General features: G+C 58.9%; 1 protein-coding gene across 2 annotated transcripts; it reads left to right on the top strand.

The window, feature by feature from the left end:
• Positions 1–344: 344 nt before the first annotated feature.
• On the top strand, positions 345–7375 carry ULK3 (unc-51 like kinase 3). Of its 2 annotated transcripts, none has more exons than XM_088829529.1 (16): positions 345–537; positions 1186–1326; positions 1487–1530; positions 2203–2303; positions 2977–3120; positions 3312–3394; positions 4016–4171; positions 4346–4451; positions 4656–4696; positions 4923–5025; positions 5161–5225; positions 5311–5389; positions 5466–5506; positions 5876–5923; positions 6074–6140; positions 6260–7375. In XM_088829529.1, exons 1-16 carry the CDS (start codon positions 436–438, stop codon positions 6274–6276), a joined length of 1338 nt encoding a protein of 445 aa, XP_088685655.1. In that variant the 5' UTR covers positions 345–435; the 3' UTR covers positions 6277–7375. The 2 variants fall into 2 exon arrangements, with proteins under 2 accessions (XP_088685655.1, XP_055274124.1); XM_055418149.2 differs by having other exon boundaries at positions 347–537; positions 1410–1530; positions 2199–2303; positions 6260–7374.
• The last annotated feature ends 3594 nt before the right edge of the window (positions 7376–10969 follow it).

The raw sequence follows: 10969 nt of genomic DNA, 5'->3' as shown, positions 1-10969 counted from the left end.
CACCCTATCCCCGTCTTAGAGGGCGCTTCTCTCTCCTACTCCATTCACGTGGGTGATCTCTAATAAGATGCTGTCCAGCCTGCATGGGATTTCCCGGGTGACCTCGTCCGCTGGCCTCTGCTAACTCCGATTAGGCCCGCGAGGACCTGAGTATCTCCAAATGGATTTTGCGGGTACTGGCGAGTCATCTGGCTTCCTGTGCAGGTGAAGGCGGAGGCTCCCAGGAGCCGCACCTGGAGCACCTGGAGGGGCGGGGCGCGGGGGCGGTGGGGCGCCGGCGCCCCGCCCCGCCTGCCTCGCTGCACTTCCGGCGGGCGCCGCTCGGGGCAGTGTGGAGTCCGGTCCTACCGCCGCGCGCGCTCCCCTCTCGGCTCCTGGCCGGAACCCCGGCTCCGGGAACCAGGAAGCGCCCGGCCGCGGGCCCGGGCTGTCGGCATGGCGGGGTCCGGCTGGGGCCCCCCGCGGCTGGACGGCTTTATTCTCACTGAGCGCCTGGGCAGTGGCACGTATGCCACGGTGTACAAGGCCTACGCCAAGGTGGGTGCGGGGCGCCTCGGGGTTCTGTGCGAGGCAGCAATCCGGGGCTCGAGAACTTACGAGGTTCTGGCCCCGGTGCCCGCCAGAGGCTGAGCAAGCCCGGGCCGGGAAACGGGGAGCGGCTGAGACGGCGTGAGCCAAGGGTGCACGGCCTGGCTTGTGCCAGGTCGACCTTCTGTGAAGGTGTGCGGTGACCGCCACAGATAGGTGTTCAAAACAAATATACACCGCTGTTTTAAGGAGAAACGGGTGAAGACCTCGATGGAGCCTCGGCGTTAGTGGCTGAAGAATAGGCTCCAAACAGGGAGGATACCTGTGTGCTGGGAGGAGTCTGGGGCAGGGTTCTAGAAGGCTGGACCCACTTAGGAAGCAGAGTGGGCAGTTTAGAACAGTTAATAACATGCCTTAGCAGGGGCACTCTAAAATACAACGAAAGGGATTGTGAAGCAGAGAGGCTAGTGTGGAAGCCAGGATTCCAGAATCTGGGTGCCTTATTGGCCTGAGAAAGGGCAGCTGGGCAACCTGGATGCTGGTGTGAGTGGGTAGGCCCAGAGAGGAGGAGCAGGGCAGAGGGGACCAGAGCCCTTCTGGCCATGCATGGTTCCTGGTCCTCTCAAGGCAGAGCCCTTGAATCTCCTGTCCCCACAGAAGGATACTCGGGAGGTGGTAGCCATAAAGTGTGTGGCCAAGAAGAGTCTGAACAAGGCATCCGTGGAAAACCTCCTGACAGAGATTGAGATCCTCAAGGGCATTCGACACCCCCACATTGTACAGCTGAAAGACTTTCAGGTGTGGGCTTGGGATGGGGTGACCACCAGAGGGGGTTGAGAGGGGCCACTCTCTTCAAGCCTCCTCTCTGCCTCTAACCCCAGTGGGACAGTGACAACATCTACCTCATCATGGAGTTCTGTGCAGGAGGTGACCTGTCTCGCTTCATCCACACCCGCAGGATTCTGCCCGAGAAGGTGGCTCGGGTCTTCATGCAGCAGTTGGGTAAAAGCCTCTGACCCCAGCCTGACGCCCCTTCCCATGATATCTGCTCTCCCACCCCACCCCTGCCCCAGGCTTAGAGCTGTGACACTCTTAGCAGTTGCCTGCCATCCCAGCTTGGATTTGTAGGGCCCACCCTTCATTTTGCCCATCCCTGGCTTAAGGATGCTGTGAGAGAGATGGAGAAGCTTCCACACGTGAAACATATTGAGTAACATAAAGACCTCGTGGAACATTCTGAAGACCCAAGTGTTTTGCCAAGGAGAAGAGCCAGGGCCTAAAGGGCTGGGGCATCTAGGGAGGCTTCTAGGAGGAGGGGAGACTTTTGAAGGGGTACAAGGAAGGAAGGAGGTCACTCGAAGTGGGGGTGGGGCAAAGTCTTAGCAGAGGGGGAAGCCTGGTGCTTGTAAGTAAAGCATTTGGTAGGAACTTTGCTGGTGGTTCAGTGGTTATATCAGACTCTGCGTTCCCAATGCTGGGGTCCCAGATTCAATCCCTGGTCAGAGAGCTAGATTCCATATGCCACAACTGAGATGCAGCACAGGCAAAAAAAAAAAAAAGCATTTAGTAGGCCAGGCCAGAACTGGGGTTGGGCAGGCAGGCAGGTAAGAGAGGGGATGGGAGAGAGAGGCTTCTCTGACCTGTCACTCTGCACGGTTCCTACTGCCTAGCCAGTGCCCTGCAGTTTTTACATGAACGGAACATCTCTCACCTGGACCTGAAGCCACAGAACATTCTGCTGAGCTCCCTGGAGAGGCCACACCTTAAACTGGCAGGTGTGAATCTGGAATGGAAGGTGTGGAGGTTTGGAGGGTGGGTGTACAGAGGCCTCCTTCTGCCTGGGCTCGCTCAGCAGCCCTGGTTCTCATGGAGCCCTCTGTTGAGTCATCAGACAGCGACAGGCTGAGATGTCCAGGGATGGGCCCCGTCACCAAAAGATAGGGCCTTTCTCAGGCTACCCATGCTCGACTCCAGCGATGTGATAGCCTGGGTGGGGTTCAAAGTGTGACCAGGCTTAGTCCTTATCCATCACCGAACTATGACTCAGTCGGGGCAGTGTTGGAAAGTGTGGAGTGGGAAAAGGGGTAGTTGTGGCCCCTGATAAAATTTGGAGGAGAACTGACTTGAAGCTGGAGGCCAGAGAGGTCCACTGAGCTGAGTAGGACAGTGAGGGAGAGGTCAACCCCTAGTGAGCCCTTATCTTCATTGCTGGTGTAATCAGGGTGGGCTCCCTGGGAAAAGGTGTGCAGGGGGCTGTGCAGGATGGGTGGAATATAGGCCCTCAGAGAGGTGGAAGGGTTTGTAGTGAGAGAAATGACATGAGCATAGTAGGGAAGTGGGGTTAATCTGGTTAGTCTAGAGGGTCAGAGGAGCCCTGCCCTGGAGCCCAGGGTGAGTCTGTAAAGCAGGAGCAGAAACTGAGCCTGCTGCCTGGCCTCTTGCCTGCAGACTTTGGCTTTGCCCAGCACATGTCCCCCTGGGATGAGAAGCACGTGCTTCGTGGCTCCCCCCTCTACATGGCTCCCGAGATGGTGTGTCAGCGGCAGTACGATGCCCGTGTAGACCTCTGGTCTGTGGGGGTCATCCTGTATGGTGAGAGCTCTGTCCCCTGCCCCGACGTGGAGGCCTGCACTGTGTCTCCTCAGGCAGAGCACCACTGGGCAACTCCTGAAGGGTTTTAATGAGAACACTGACTCTCCTGGTCTGGGGCCCTTCTCCAGGAGTGGGCCAGGCCCAGCTTGACCCCATCCCCTCCCAGCCTGCCCTCTGCCTCCCTTCCACAGAAGCCCTCTTCGGGCAGCCCCCCTTTGCCTCCAGGTCGTTCTCAGAGCTGGAAGAGAAGATCCGGAGCAACCGGGTTATTGAGGTAGGTCTAGCAGGGCCTTCAAAACTGTGAGGGGCGGCGGGAGTCAGGGCCCTGAGGTGGCAGAGCTCACTGCCACCAGTACAGACTGGGGTGTGGGCTCCAGGCCACCACCGTGGAGCTGGGCACGCTCTAGCCTGAAAGTTGGCTCTATTCAGTCCCGGGAACCCAGATCAACCATAGTGGGGAGCAAAAGGCCTGCCCTACAGCCTGTTACAGGTTCCCCATGGGGAGAATGGCTTCCCAGGTTGCTCAGTGATAAAGAATCTGCCTGCCAACGCAGGAGACACAGGAGATGCGTGTTCATCCCTGTGTTGGGAAGATGCCCTGGAGGAGGAAATGGCCACCCACTCCAGTATTCTTGCCTGGAGAATCCCCTGGACAGAGGAGCCTGGCGGGCTACAGTCCATGGGATCACAAAGACAGGAGCCTGGGGAGGAGGAGGCTTTGCTCTCACTGGCTGCCACACTCTGACCTGTCACTCTTCCTCCTCGTCTCATATTCTCCATCTGTCAGATGTGTGTCTTGGGGGGCCCCCAGGACAGGGTGGTCCTGACAGGCCCCGGGGTCTGGGGGCCAGGGTGCCAGAGCCCAGTGTGATCTATTCCACCTCCACACCTGCAGCTCCCCCTGCGGCCCCAACTCTCCCAGGACTGCCGAGATCTGCTGCAGCGGCTCCTGGAGCGGGACCCCAGCCGCCGCATCTCCTTCCAGGACTTCTTCGCCCACCCTTGGGTAGACCTGGAGCACATGCCCAGTGGGGAGAGCCTGGCACGAGCAGTGAGCAGCGCATGGAGATGGGTGGGCTGAGGGCAGGTGGGGGGTTTCATCGACCCCTTTCAGTGGTGACCAGGTGACCTGCCCAGCAGGAAGCTGAGGGTGGGCTCAGGGTATGGATGACCCCTCAAAGTGAGTGTGGGGGGTGGGCATGACTCCCAATCTGCCCTCCCGCAGACCGCCCTGGTGGTGCAGGCTGTGAAGAAGGACCAGGAGGGGGACGCTGCAGCCGCCTTGTCTCTCTACTGCAAGGCCCTGGACTTCTTCGTGCCCGCCCTGCACTGTGAGTGCCAGGCGGGTGCGGCAGGGCGGGGCCAGCCACAGCCACAGTGGCTGAGTTCCAGAAGCAGCTCCCCTTCCAGAATTTTGTGGGAGACAAGACAGTGGGAAATCTGGAACTCGGTGCTTTGGGGGATTCCAGAGGGGTTGGTGTGAAGCAGGGGTCTTCGCGCTTCAGAGGCCTCATTTAACCCCCCACTTTCTGCAGACGAAGTGGACGCCCAGCGGAAGGAGGCAATTAAGGCGAAGGTGATCAGAGTCCCCTGAGGACATGGGGAGGGGTCCCAGGGTCTCTGGGGGTTGGCTTTCCTAGAGGAACCTCCCTCCCCAGGAAGGGGTTCAGGCTGGCCTCAGTTGGCCCCTGATGTTGCAGTTTGGTTCAGTCACTGAGGACCCAGAGGGAGAACCTGGAGCTGGGTGCTGGCGAGGGAGGCAGTGGGGGATGGCCCTTCCTCAGCCCCTTGCCCTCCAGCAGGTAGGGCAGTATGTGTCCCGGGCTGAGGAGCTCAAGGCCATCGTCTCCTCCTCCAATCGGGCCCTGCTGAGGCAGGGGACCTCTGCCCGAGACCTGCTCAGAGGTAGGCCCTGACTGCAGCTGACTACCAGTTCCTCGGCCATTTCCCTCCTGCCCAAGGGGGAGGGAGGGGAGGTAGGCATGCTGAGGTGAGATAGCAGACAGCTCCTCTCACAGTACGCCTTTGCCCCTCATCCAGAGATGGCCCGGGACAAGCCGCGCCTCCTGGCTGCCCTGGAAGTGGCTTCAGCTGCCATGGCCAAGGTTTGGAGCTGCTGGGAGGGGTCTGGGTGGGACAGAAGGAATCCAGGTCATGCCCCTAGACGACCTAGTGTCCATGTGGCTGCAGGAGGAAGAGGCTGGCGGGGAGCAGGATGCACTGGCCCTGTACCAGCACAGTCTGGGGGAGCTGCTGCTGCTGCTGGCAGGTGAGGCCCCAGCCCCACCCTCCCCACCAGCCCCCAGCCACCCCGCCCTCACCACGTGCCCTGCCTCTCTCTGCAGCGGAACCCCCAGGCCGGAGACGGGAGCTGCTTCACACTGAGGTGCCCACTGGGGTTGGGAGGGTCGGTGGGGGTGGGGGTTGGGGTTTCTCTTCCCCATTTGCCCTGCTTCCATGTGTGGGGACCTCCTTGGGTTCCCTCAAGGTGCCCCAGGTCTGGGAGTCAAATCTCACAGACTTGCTAAGTTGGCGACGCCCATGCACGTCATCAGGGCTCGGGTGCTTGGGTCAGGGCAGAGGAACAGGAAGGGTCTGGGAACTGAGCAGCAGTCAGGAGGCTTCCTGGAGGAAGGGGCAGAGAAGGACTCAGGCAAGTTGTTCTGATGAAGCATTAGGAGTGAGAAGCATTAGGAGTGAGAAGGAGCTCTACCTCTCCTCACCCCACGTCCCTGGTCATGTCTTCCCTTGGCAGGTTCAGAATCTCATGGCTCGGGCTGAATACCTGAAGGAGCAGGTCAAGGTGGGCATGTGGGGACCCACACTGGGCAAAGCTACGTGTGTTCTGTTCCTCTCTGCCTGTGGCTGTCTGTCCCCTGCTCCCTGCGCTGTGTCTTCGTCTCGTTCCTGTCTGAAGGCCTCTTCATCACAGTCTGTCCTTTATGTTCTGCAGATGAAAGAGTCTCACTGGGAAGCCGAGACTCTGGACAAAGAGGGGCTGTCGGAGTCTGTTCGTAGCTGTGAGTCCTGCCCTGGGGTCTGACCCTTCACTTGAGGAGGGATGAAGACTGGGGCAGCCCTAGATTCTGCCTCTTTTGCCAGAGACCCGAGACTGATGCTCCCCACTTCCCCTCTACAGCTTGTACTCTGCAGTGACCCTGAAGGATGATCGGACAGATCGCTGGGAACTGGGAACGCACCCCAGCTGGCCCCCAGAATTCTGTGGCCCTCAGCAACACTAAGGAGCAGGCTTCCTGGATGGGCAATTCTGGAACCCCCCCATACCACAGGATCCCCAGCACCCTTTGGGAGACTCCTACCTCCCTAGAGAGTCTAAGAGCCCACAGTGTGTGCCAGGAGCACGGGGCCTTGGCCTGGGGTGGGGAGAACTCTGGGAGAAGTGTGTTTCTGTCATGTGACTTTTGTTGTTTGGTGGTTGCTGGGTGCTGAGTCTGTTGATTTCTGGTTTTGCTCTGAGATGAGGGCCAGGGCCTCCTGCAGGGCACTCCTGCTCGTTTCACTCCCTGCCAGCAGGCAGCTGTGCCCACCCCTGTCTTTCCTGGGAGCCTCACCTCCCTCTGTGCACCGGAACAGGGCAATCCAAGACCCCTCAGGGACCACCCATCCCACCATATGCACTCAGCCCTGCAGAACTCAACCAGTCTTCCTGGGAGCTGACCCCGGCCTACCCTCTCGATGTTTTAAGATTATCCTTCATGCATGAAAATAATATCTTTGGTAGAGATGGGACAAATTTGAGAAACCCATGCCTTGTTCTTGCCCCGGTCTGGGGGGCACAAGGGGAGGGGTCCTCAATCCTCATCCCTCCCACTTTCATCCCTCTGAGGAATGCCTGTACTGACCGCAGAGCTGGTCCAGGCCTGGGACGGGGAGGCATGCGGTCTGTCTGGCCTGTCAGGCTCCGGGGGAACCAGTGATCCAGGAGACCTGGTCTTGGGTCTGCCCACCAGCGTGTGACCTCAGGCCAGCTCCTTCCCCTTTCCTGGCCTGGGTTCTCTCCATCTCTCCAGTGGGACTATTACTCTCTCCTCAAGCCCCTACGTGCGCTTCCAGGAGAACAAAGTGTCTTTGATCTGGAAAGGATATGTCTACCTGGAGTTGTTTAGACTTTTCTAAACAATCAGAGAGGGTGTGAGTGATTTCTAATCCTTCTGTCCTTAAATGCCTCCTTGGGGCAAGAGTTGTCTGCCTTCCCTATAGGATACTGGGTGTAAAGAATATAATTCATTGTTTTTCTATTAAATTATTTTCTGAATTTGTTCTTCTCTTCTTGCCCTGGGAAAAACAGGAGAGAGAGAGCCCCAGCTCACAGGCTGGGGCTAGAGGGGCTCCAGGAAAAGCTGGGTGGAATGCGGGAGGCTGGGGGAGGTCACAGGGTGGGGGGAGTGAAAGCCACATCTGCCCCCTGCCCTCAGCCCCGGGGGTTCTTTGAGAGCTAGGCTGACTGGCTGCCAGTCCTCCCACCACCCAGGAGAGCAGTGGGGAGCCGCAAGCGCAGGCCTCGGAGCCCAGGGAAGGCCCTTCCTGTCTGCACTGGGAGGAGGGCCCGGGGGCAGGAGTGATTCTGTTGAACCTCAGCTGCACACTCCTCATCCCAGACAGGACCCGATGCCTCCACCCCGTCTCACCCTGGGCCAGCGAGCTGGATTAGGGAAAGGGCATCATCTGGGGTGTCTTGTGCTCATGCTCAGCTCCCCAGGGCCCCCCAAGTTGGGGTGCTTCCAGCAGATCTCCCCCCACCCTCTGGTGGGAGGAGCAGGGACTTAGAGAGACGGAGCTCACCCCCTTGGGCAGCCACCAAGGCTCGAGTTCCCTTGCTGCTCAGCCTTCCATGCAGACCTTAAAGGGCTAACTTCTCCAGAAGCCTGACCGTTGGGTGGCAGTGTGGAGCAGTGACCCTGAAGGCAGGAAGCAGAGCTAAAATCCTGGCCCTGCTCTGTGGCTCGGAAGCTTGGAACCCATTGAGTAGCCTGTTTCTCAGTAAAATGAAGATGAAGGTAAATGCCCCTTGGGAATCTGAGAGGATTAAATGAGCCTGGCACACAGAATTCAAAAAATGTTATTTTCAGAGGAATGCATTCAGATTATTTCTGGGAGTGGGCTGGACAAAACCCTCTTGAGTAAAATGAGAAGGAAGGAGGAGAATGAATGGATCCAGTTGGGTGGATAAATTGAGAGAAATGGATGGGAGGGAGAGTGGGAATGAGGAAGCATGGGGTTTGTGAAAGACTAATCAAATAGAAGGATAATGGGGTGAAAGTTTGGCCCCGGAGGCCCCAGTTTCTATTTGTGATGTCTGCATTGGCAATCTGAGAACAGGGGCCTGATACCATTCTACATGTGACTGTGGAGGGAAGTGGGCCCCCGTGGGGGGCACCAGGTATAGGAAAGACCTGGAGCCTGAGGCTGGCGGAGGAGGCCCTGGGGAAGGGCCCTCCCTGGGTAAGACGTTTATGTGTCTAAGCCACCTGCCAAGAAGGGAGGCAGCCCAGCCAGAGGAAGTGGGACTCCCCTGCTGCTGCTGCTGCTAAGTCACTTCAGTCGTGTCCGACTCTGTGTGACCCCATAGACGGCAGCCCACCAGGCTCTCCCGTCCCTGAGATTCCCCAGGCAAGAACACTGGAGTGGGTTGCCATTTCCTTCTCCAATGCGTGAAAGTGAAGTTGCTCAGTCATGTCTGACTCTTGGCGACCCCGTGGACTGTAGCCTACCAGGCTGCTCCGCCTATGGGATTTTCCAGGCAAGAGTACTGGAGTGGGCTGCCATTGCCTTCTCCGGGGCTCCCCTAGGGCTCTCTAAATGACAGAGGCCTGAGGGAAATATGCTAATCTTTTTTAATAAGTTTTTTTCCCTAGGAGCGAGAGTTTCCATCTCTCACCTTTAACACTTTGAAAGTGCCCAAGACAGGGCAGGCCACCTCTCCGTCCCAGCATCTGGGTGCTCACCCTGCCCTGTCCTCTCACCTCCACTAAGTCCCCCAAGCCCAGCCAGCACTGGGCCCTCTGTCTCCCAAGGGACCAGCCCTGGGAGAAGCGGATGGGCCTCTGGAGCAGATTGAGGGGCCCAGGTGTCTCCGTGGCCAGCCTGCCTGCCTAACTGGGGCTGAGGAAGGACACAGATCCTTGGTTCCTGAGGGAGGCCGTCTAGAAGGGCTGTTGTCCTCAGAGGCCAGCTGCCATCAGGCCCTCCCTGAGAGGGAGACGGCCCAACCCTGAGGCTGGGGTGTGAAAGAAAGGGGCACTTTCCCCAGAGTAACTCACATCCACACCTATACATCTGGACCTCCCAGCCCCCGCCACACACATACACACACACACAGACACTAACAGGCCACGGGCCACAGACACCTACAGAAGCACCGAAACCCACGAGCAAGCTCACAGGCCCACGCTGACCACACACAGGCTTGCGGTCACAATCGGACAGACACAGGAGTGGTTCTTGTTGATTAGAGACAAGGCAGCCTCAGCGTTGCTGCTTCCCCAGACCCAGCCCAGCCTGGCTCGCTTGCTCGAAGCTTCACACAGATTCTGGGAACAGTGATGTCTGGCAGGCACCGGGTGGGAGGCAGGGCAGCAGGCGCCACGGTTTCCTCGCGCTCCCCTCATGTGTGGCTCCCCACCCCCAACCCAGCCTCAGGAGTCAGCTGGGTCAGTAGGCGCTGCCAGCAGCTCGGGCTCAGCAAATGGACATCCCCCAGATGTCCCATTGCCTGCCCCTGCCAGGGCCTCCAGTGTTGGAGGAGGGACCATATGGCCACTGGGGGAAGGGAAGAGCCTCTCAACTCCAAACCCATCACCACCCTCTCTAGCTCCTCCCTGGAGATCCACTGGCCTCTGGAAAGTCACATCTCTCTGTACCCCTCCTCCCTCTGGGAACCAGGCCTGGGCTGGGCTGTCTGCAGGGGTGAAGGCAGAAGGGGCAGGGGCAGGGGTCACCTCTTATCTCCCTGAAGTCCCCTGTTTCTGGGGCCAAAGAACCTGAGGGTGGGAGTGATGGGGGCAGGCCGGCCATCTCTTTTGTCCTCCTCCTGAACGTGTGAGAGGGGCTGGAGGGGCTGTCTCACCCCCTGTCAACATGTCCTGCATCCTCAGACTGCCTGCGGGGTGAGAAGGAAGAAAGGAGAGGGCAGCAGGGAGGGGCCAGGAGAAGAAAGATTCCTTCTCTAAACTATTGTGTCCTAATGGTGGGACTTGCATTGGTCTGGCAAGTTTTGGTGGTAAGCGGCTTCGTGGCTCTCACGTCATACCGGAAGGATGGACTAATCATCAAGAAAGTGATGGTCTAAGTGGGAGTAGAAGCAGGATGGGAGGAGAGTGGCTGTCTAGTGGTGGACTGCCGGGCTGAGGGCTGAGAGTGCGGCAGATACCGGGGGGACTCCAGCTCGGCCAGGGCAGCCTCATGTTGAAGGCGTGGGTGTTGGGTGGGTGTGAGCCAGGAGTGAGACCGAGGGTTGGAAATACAGATGAGAAGGCCACGGGCTGACAGGGAAGCCCAGAGAGTAGGGGAAGGAAGAGCAAGGCGGGGAGAGGCGAGCAGAGCCTGTGCACCCCTCAGCCTACCCTCCTTGTCCATCTCTGCCTGAGCCCCGGAGCCTTCACTGCCCCCTCCACCTCGATTCCAGGGACAGGCAGACAGGTCAGGGCCCCTCAAGGTTCTCAGGCTGTGAGCAAGGAGCCAGAGTGGGGGCTCGGCCCCTTCCCACTCCCTAACCCCAGGCCCCAGCCAGCCCATTTTGTGAGGGTTCAGTGAGTGCTCACCCCCCGGCCTCCCCACGGCCCGCATCCCTGCTCTTTCGCTTTTGGTCCTGCAAACCACTGAGGGGAAA

The sequence above is a fragment of the Moschus berezovskii genome, chromosome 21 (genome assembly GCF_049115385.1).
Source record: "Moschus berezovskii isolate FMDL1 chromosome 21, NW_MosBer_1.0, whole genome shotgun sequence".
Taxonomy (NCBI): Eukaryota; Metazoa; Chordata; class Mammalia; order Artiodactyla; family Moschidae; genus Moschus; species Moschus berezovskii.
This window is presented reverse-complemented; position numbering and strand designations above follow the sequence as displayed.

What these genes read in the sequence shown, in the direction of transcription:
- ULK3 (XM_055418149.2), top strand. Translation starts at nt 436, where the DNA reads ATGGCGGGGTCCGGCTGGGGCCCCCCGCGGCTGGACGGCTTTATTCTC. An exon ending in TGTACAAGGCCTACGCCAAG is followed by an intron (nt 538 to 1,185) that starts GTGGGTGCGGGG and finishes CTGTCCCCACAG; the next exon opens with AAGGATACTCGGGAGGTGGT. An exon ending in AGGAGGCAATTAAGGCGAAG is followed by an intron (nt 4,697 to 4,922) that starts GTGATCAGAGTC and finishes GCCCTCCAGCAG; the next exon opens with GTAGGGCAGTATGTGTCCCG.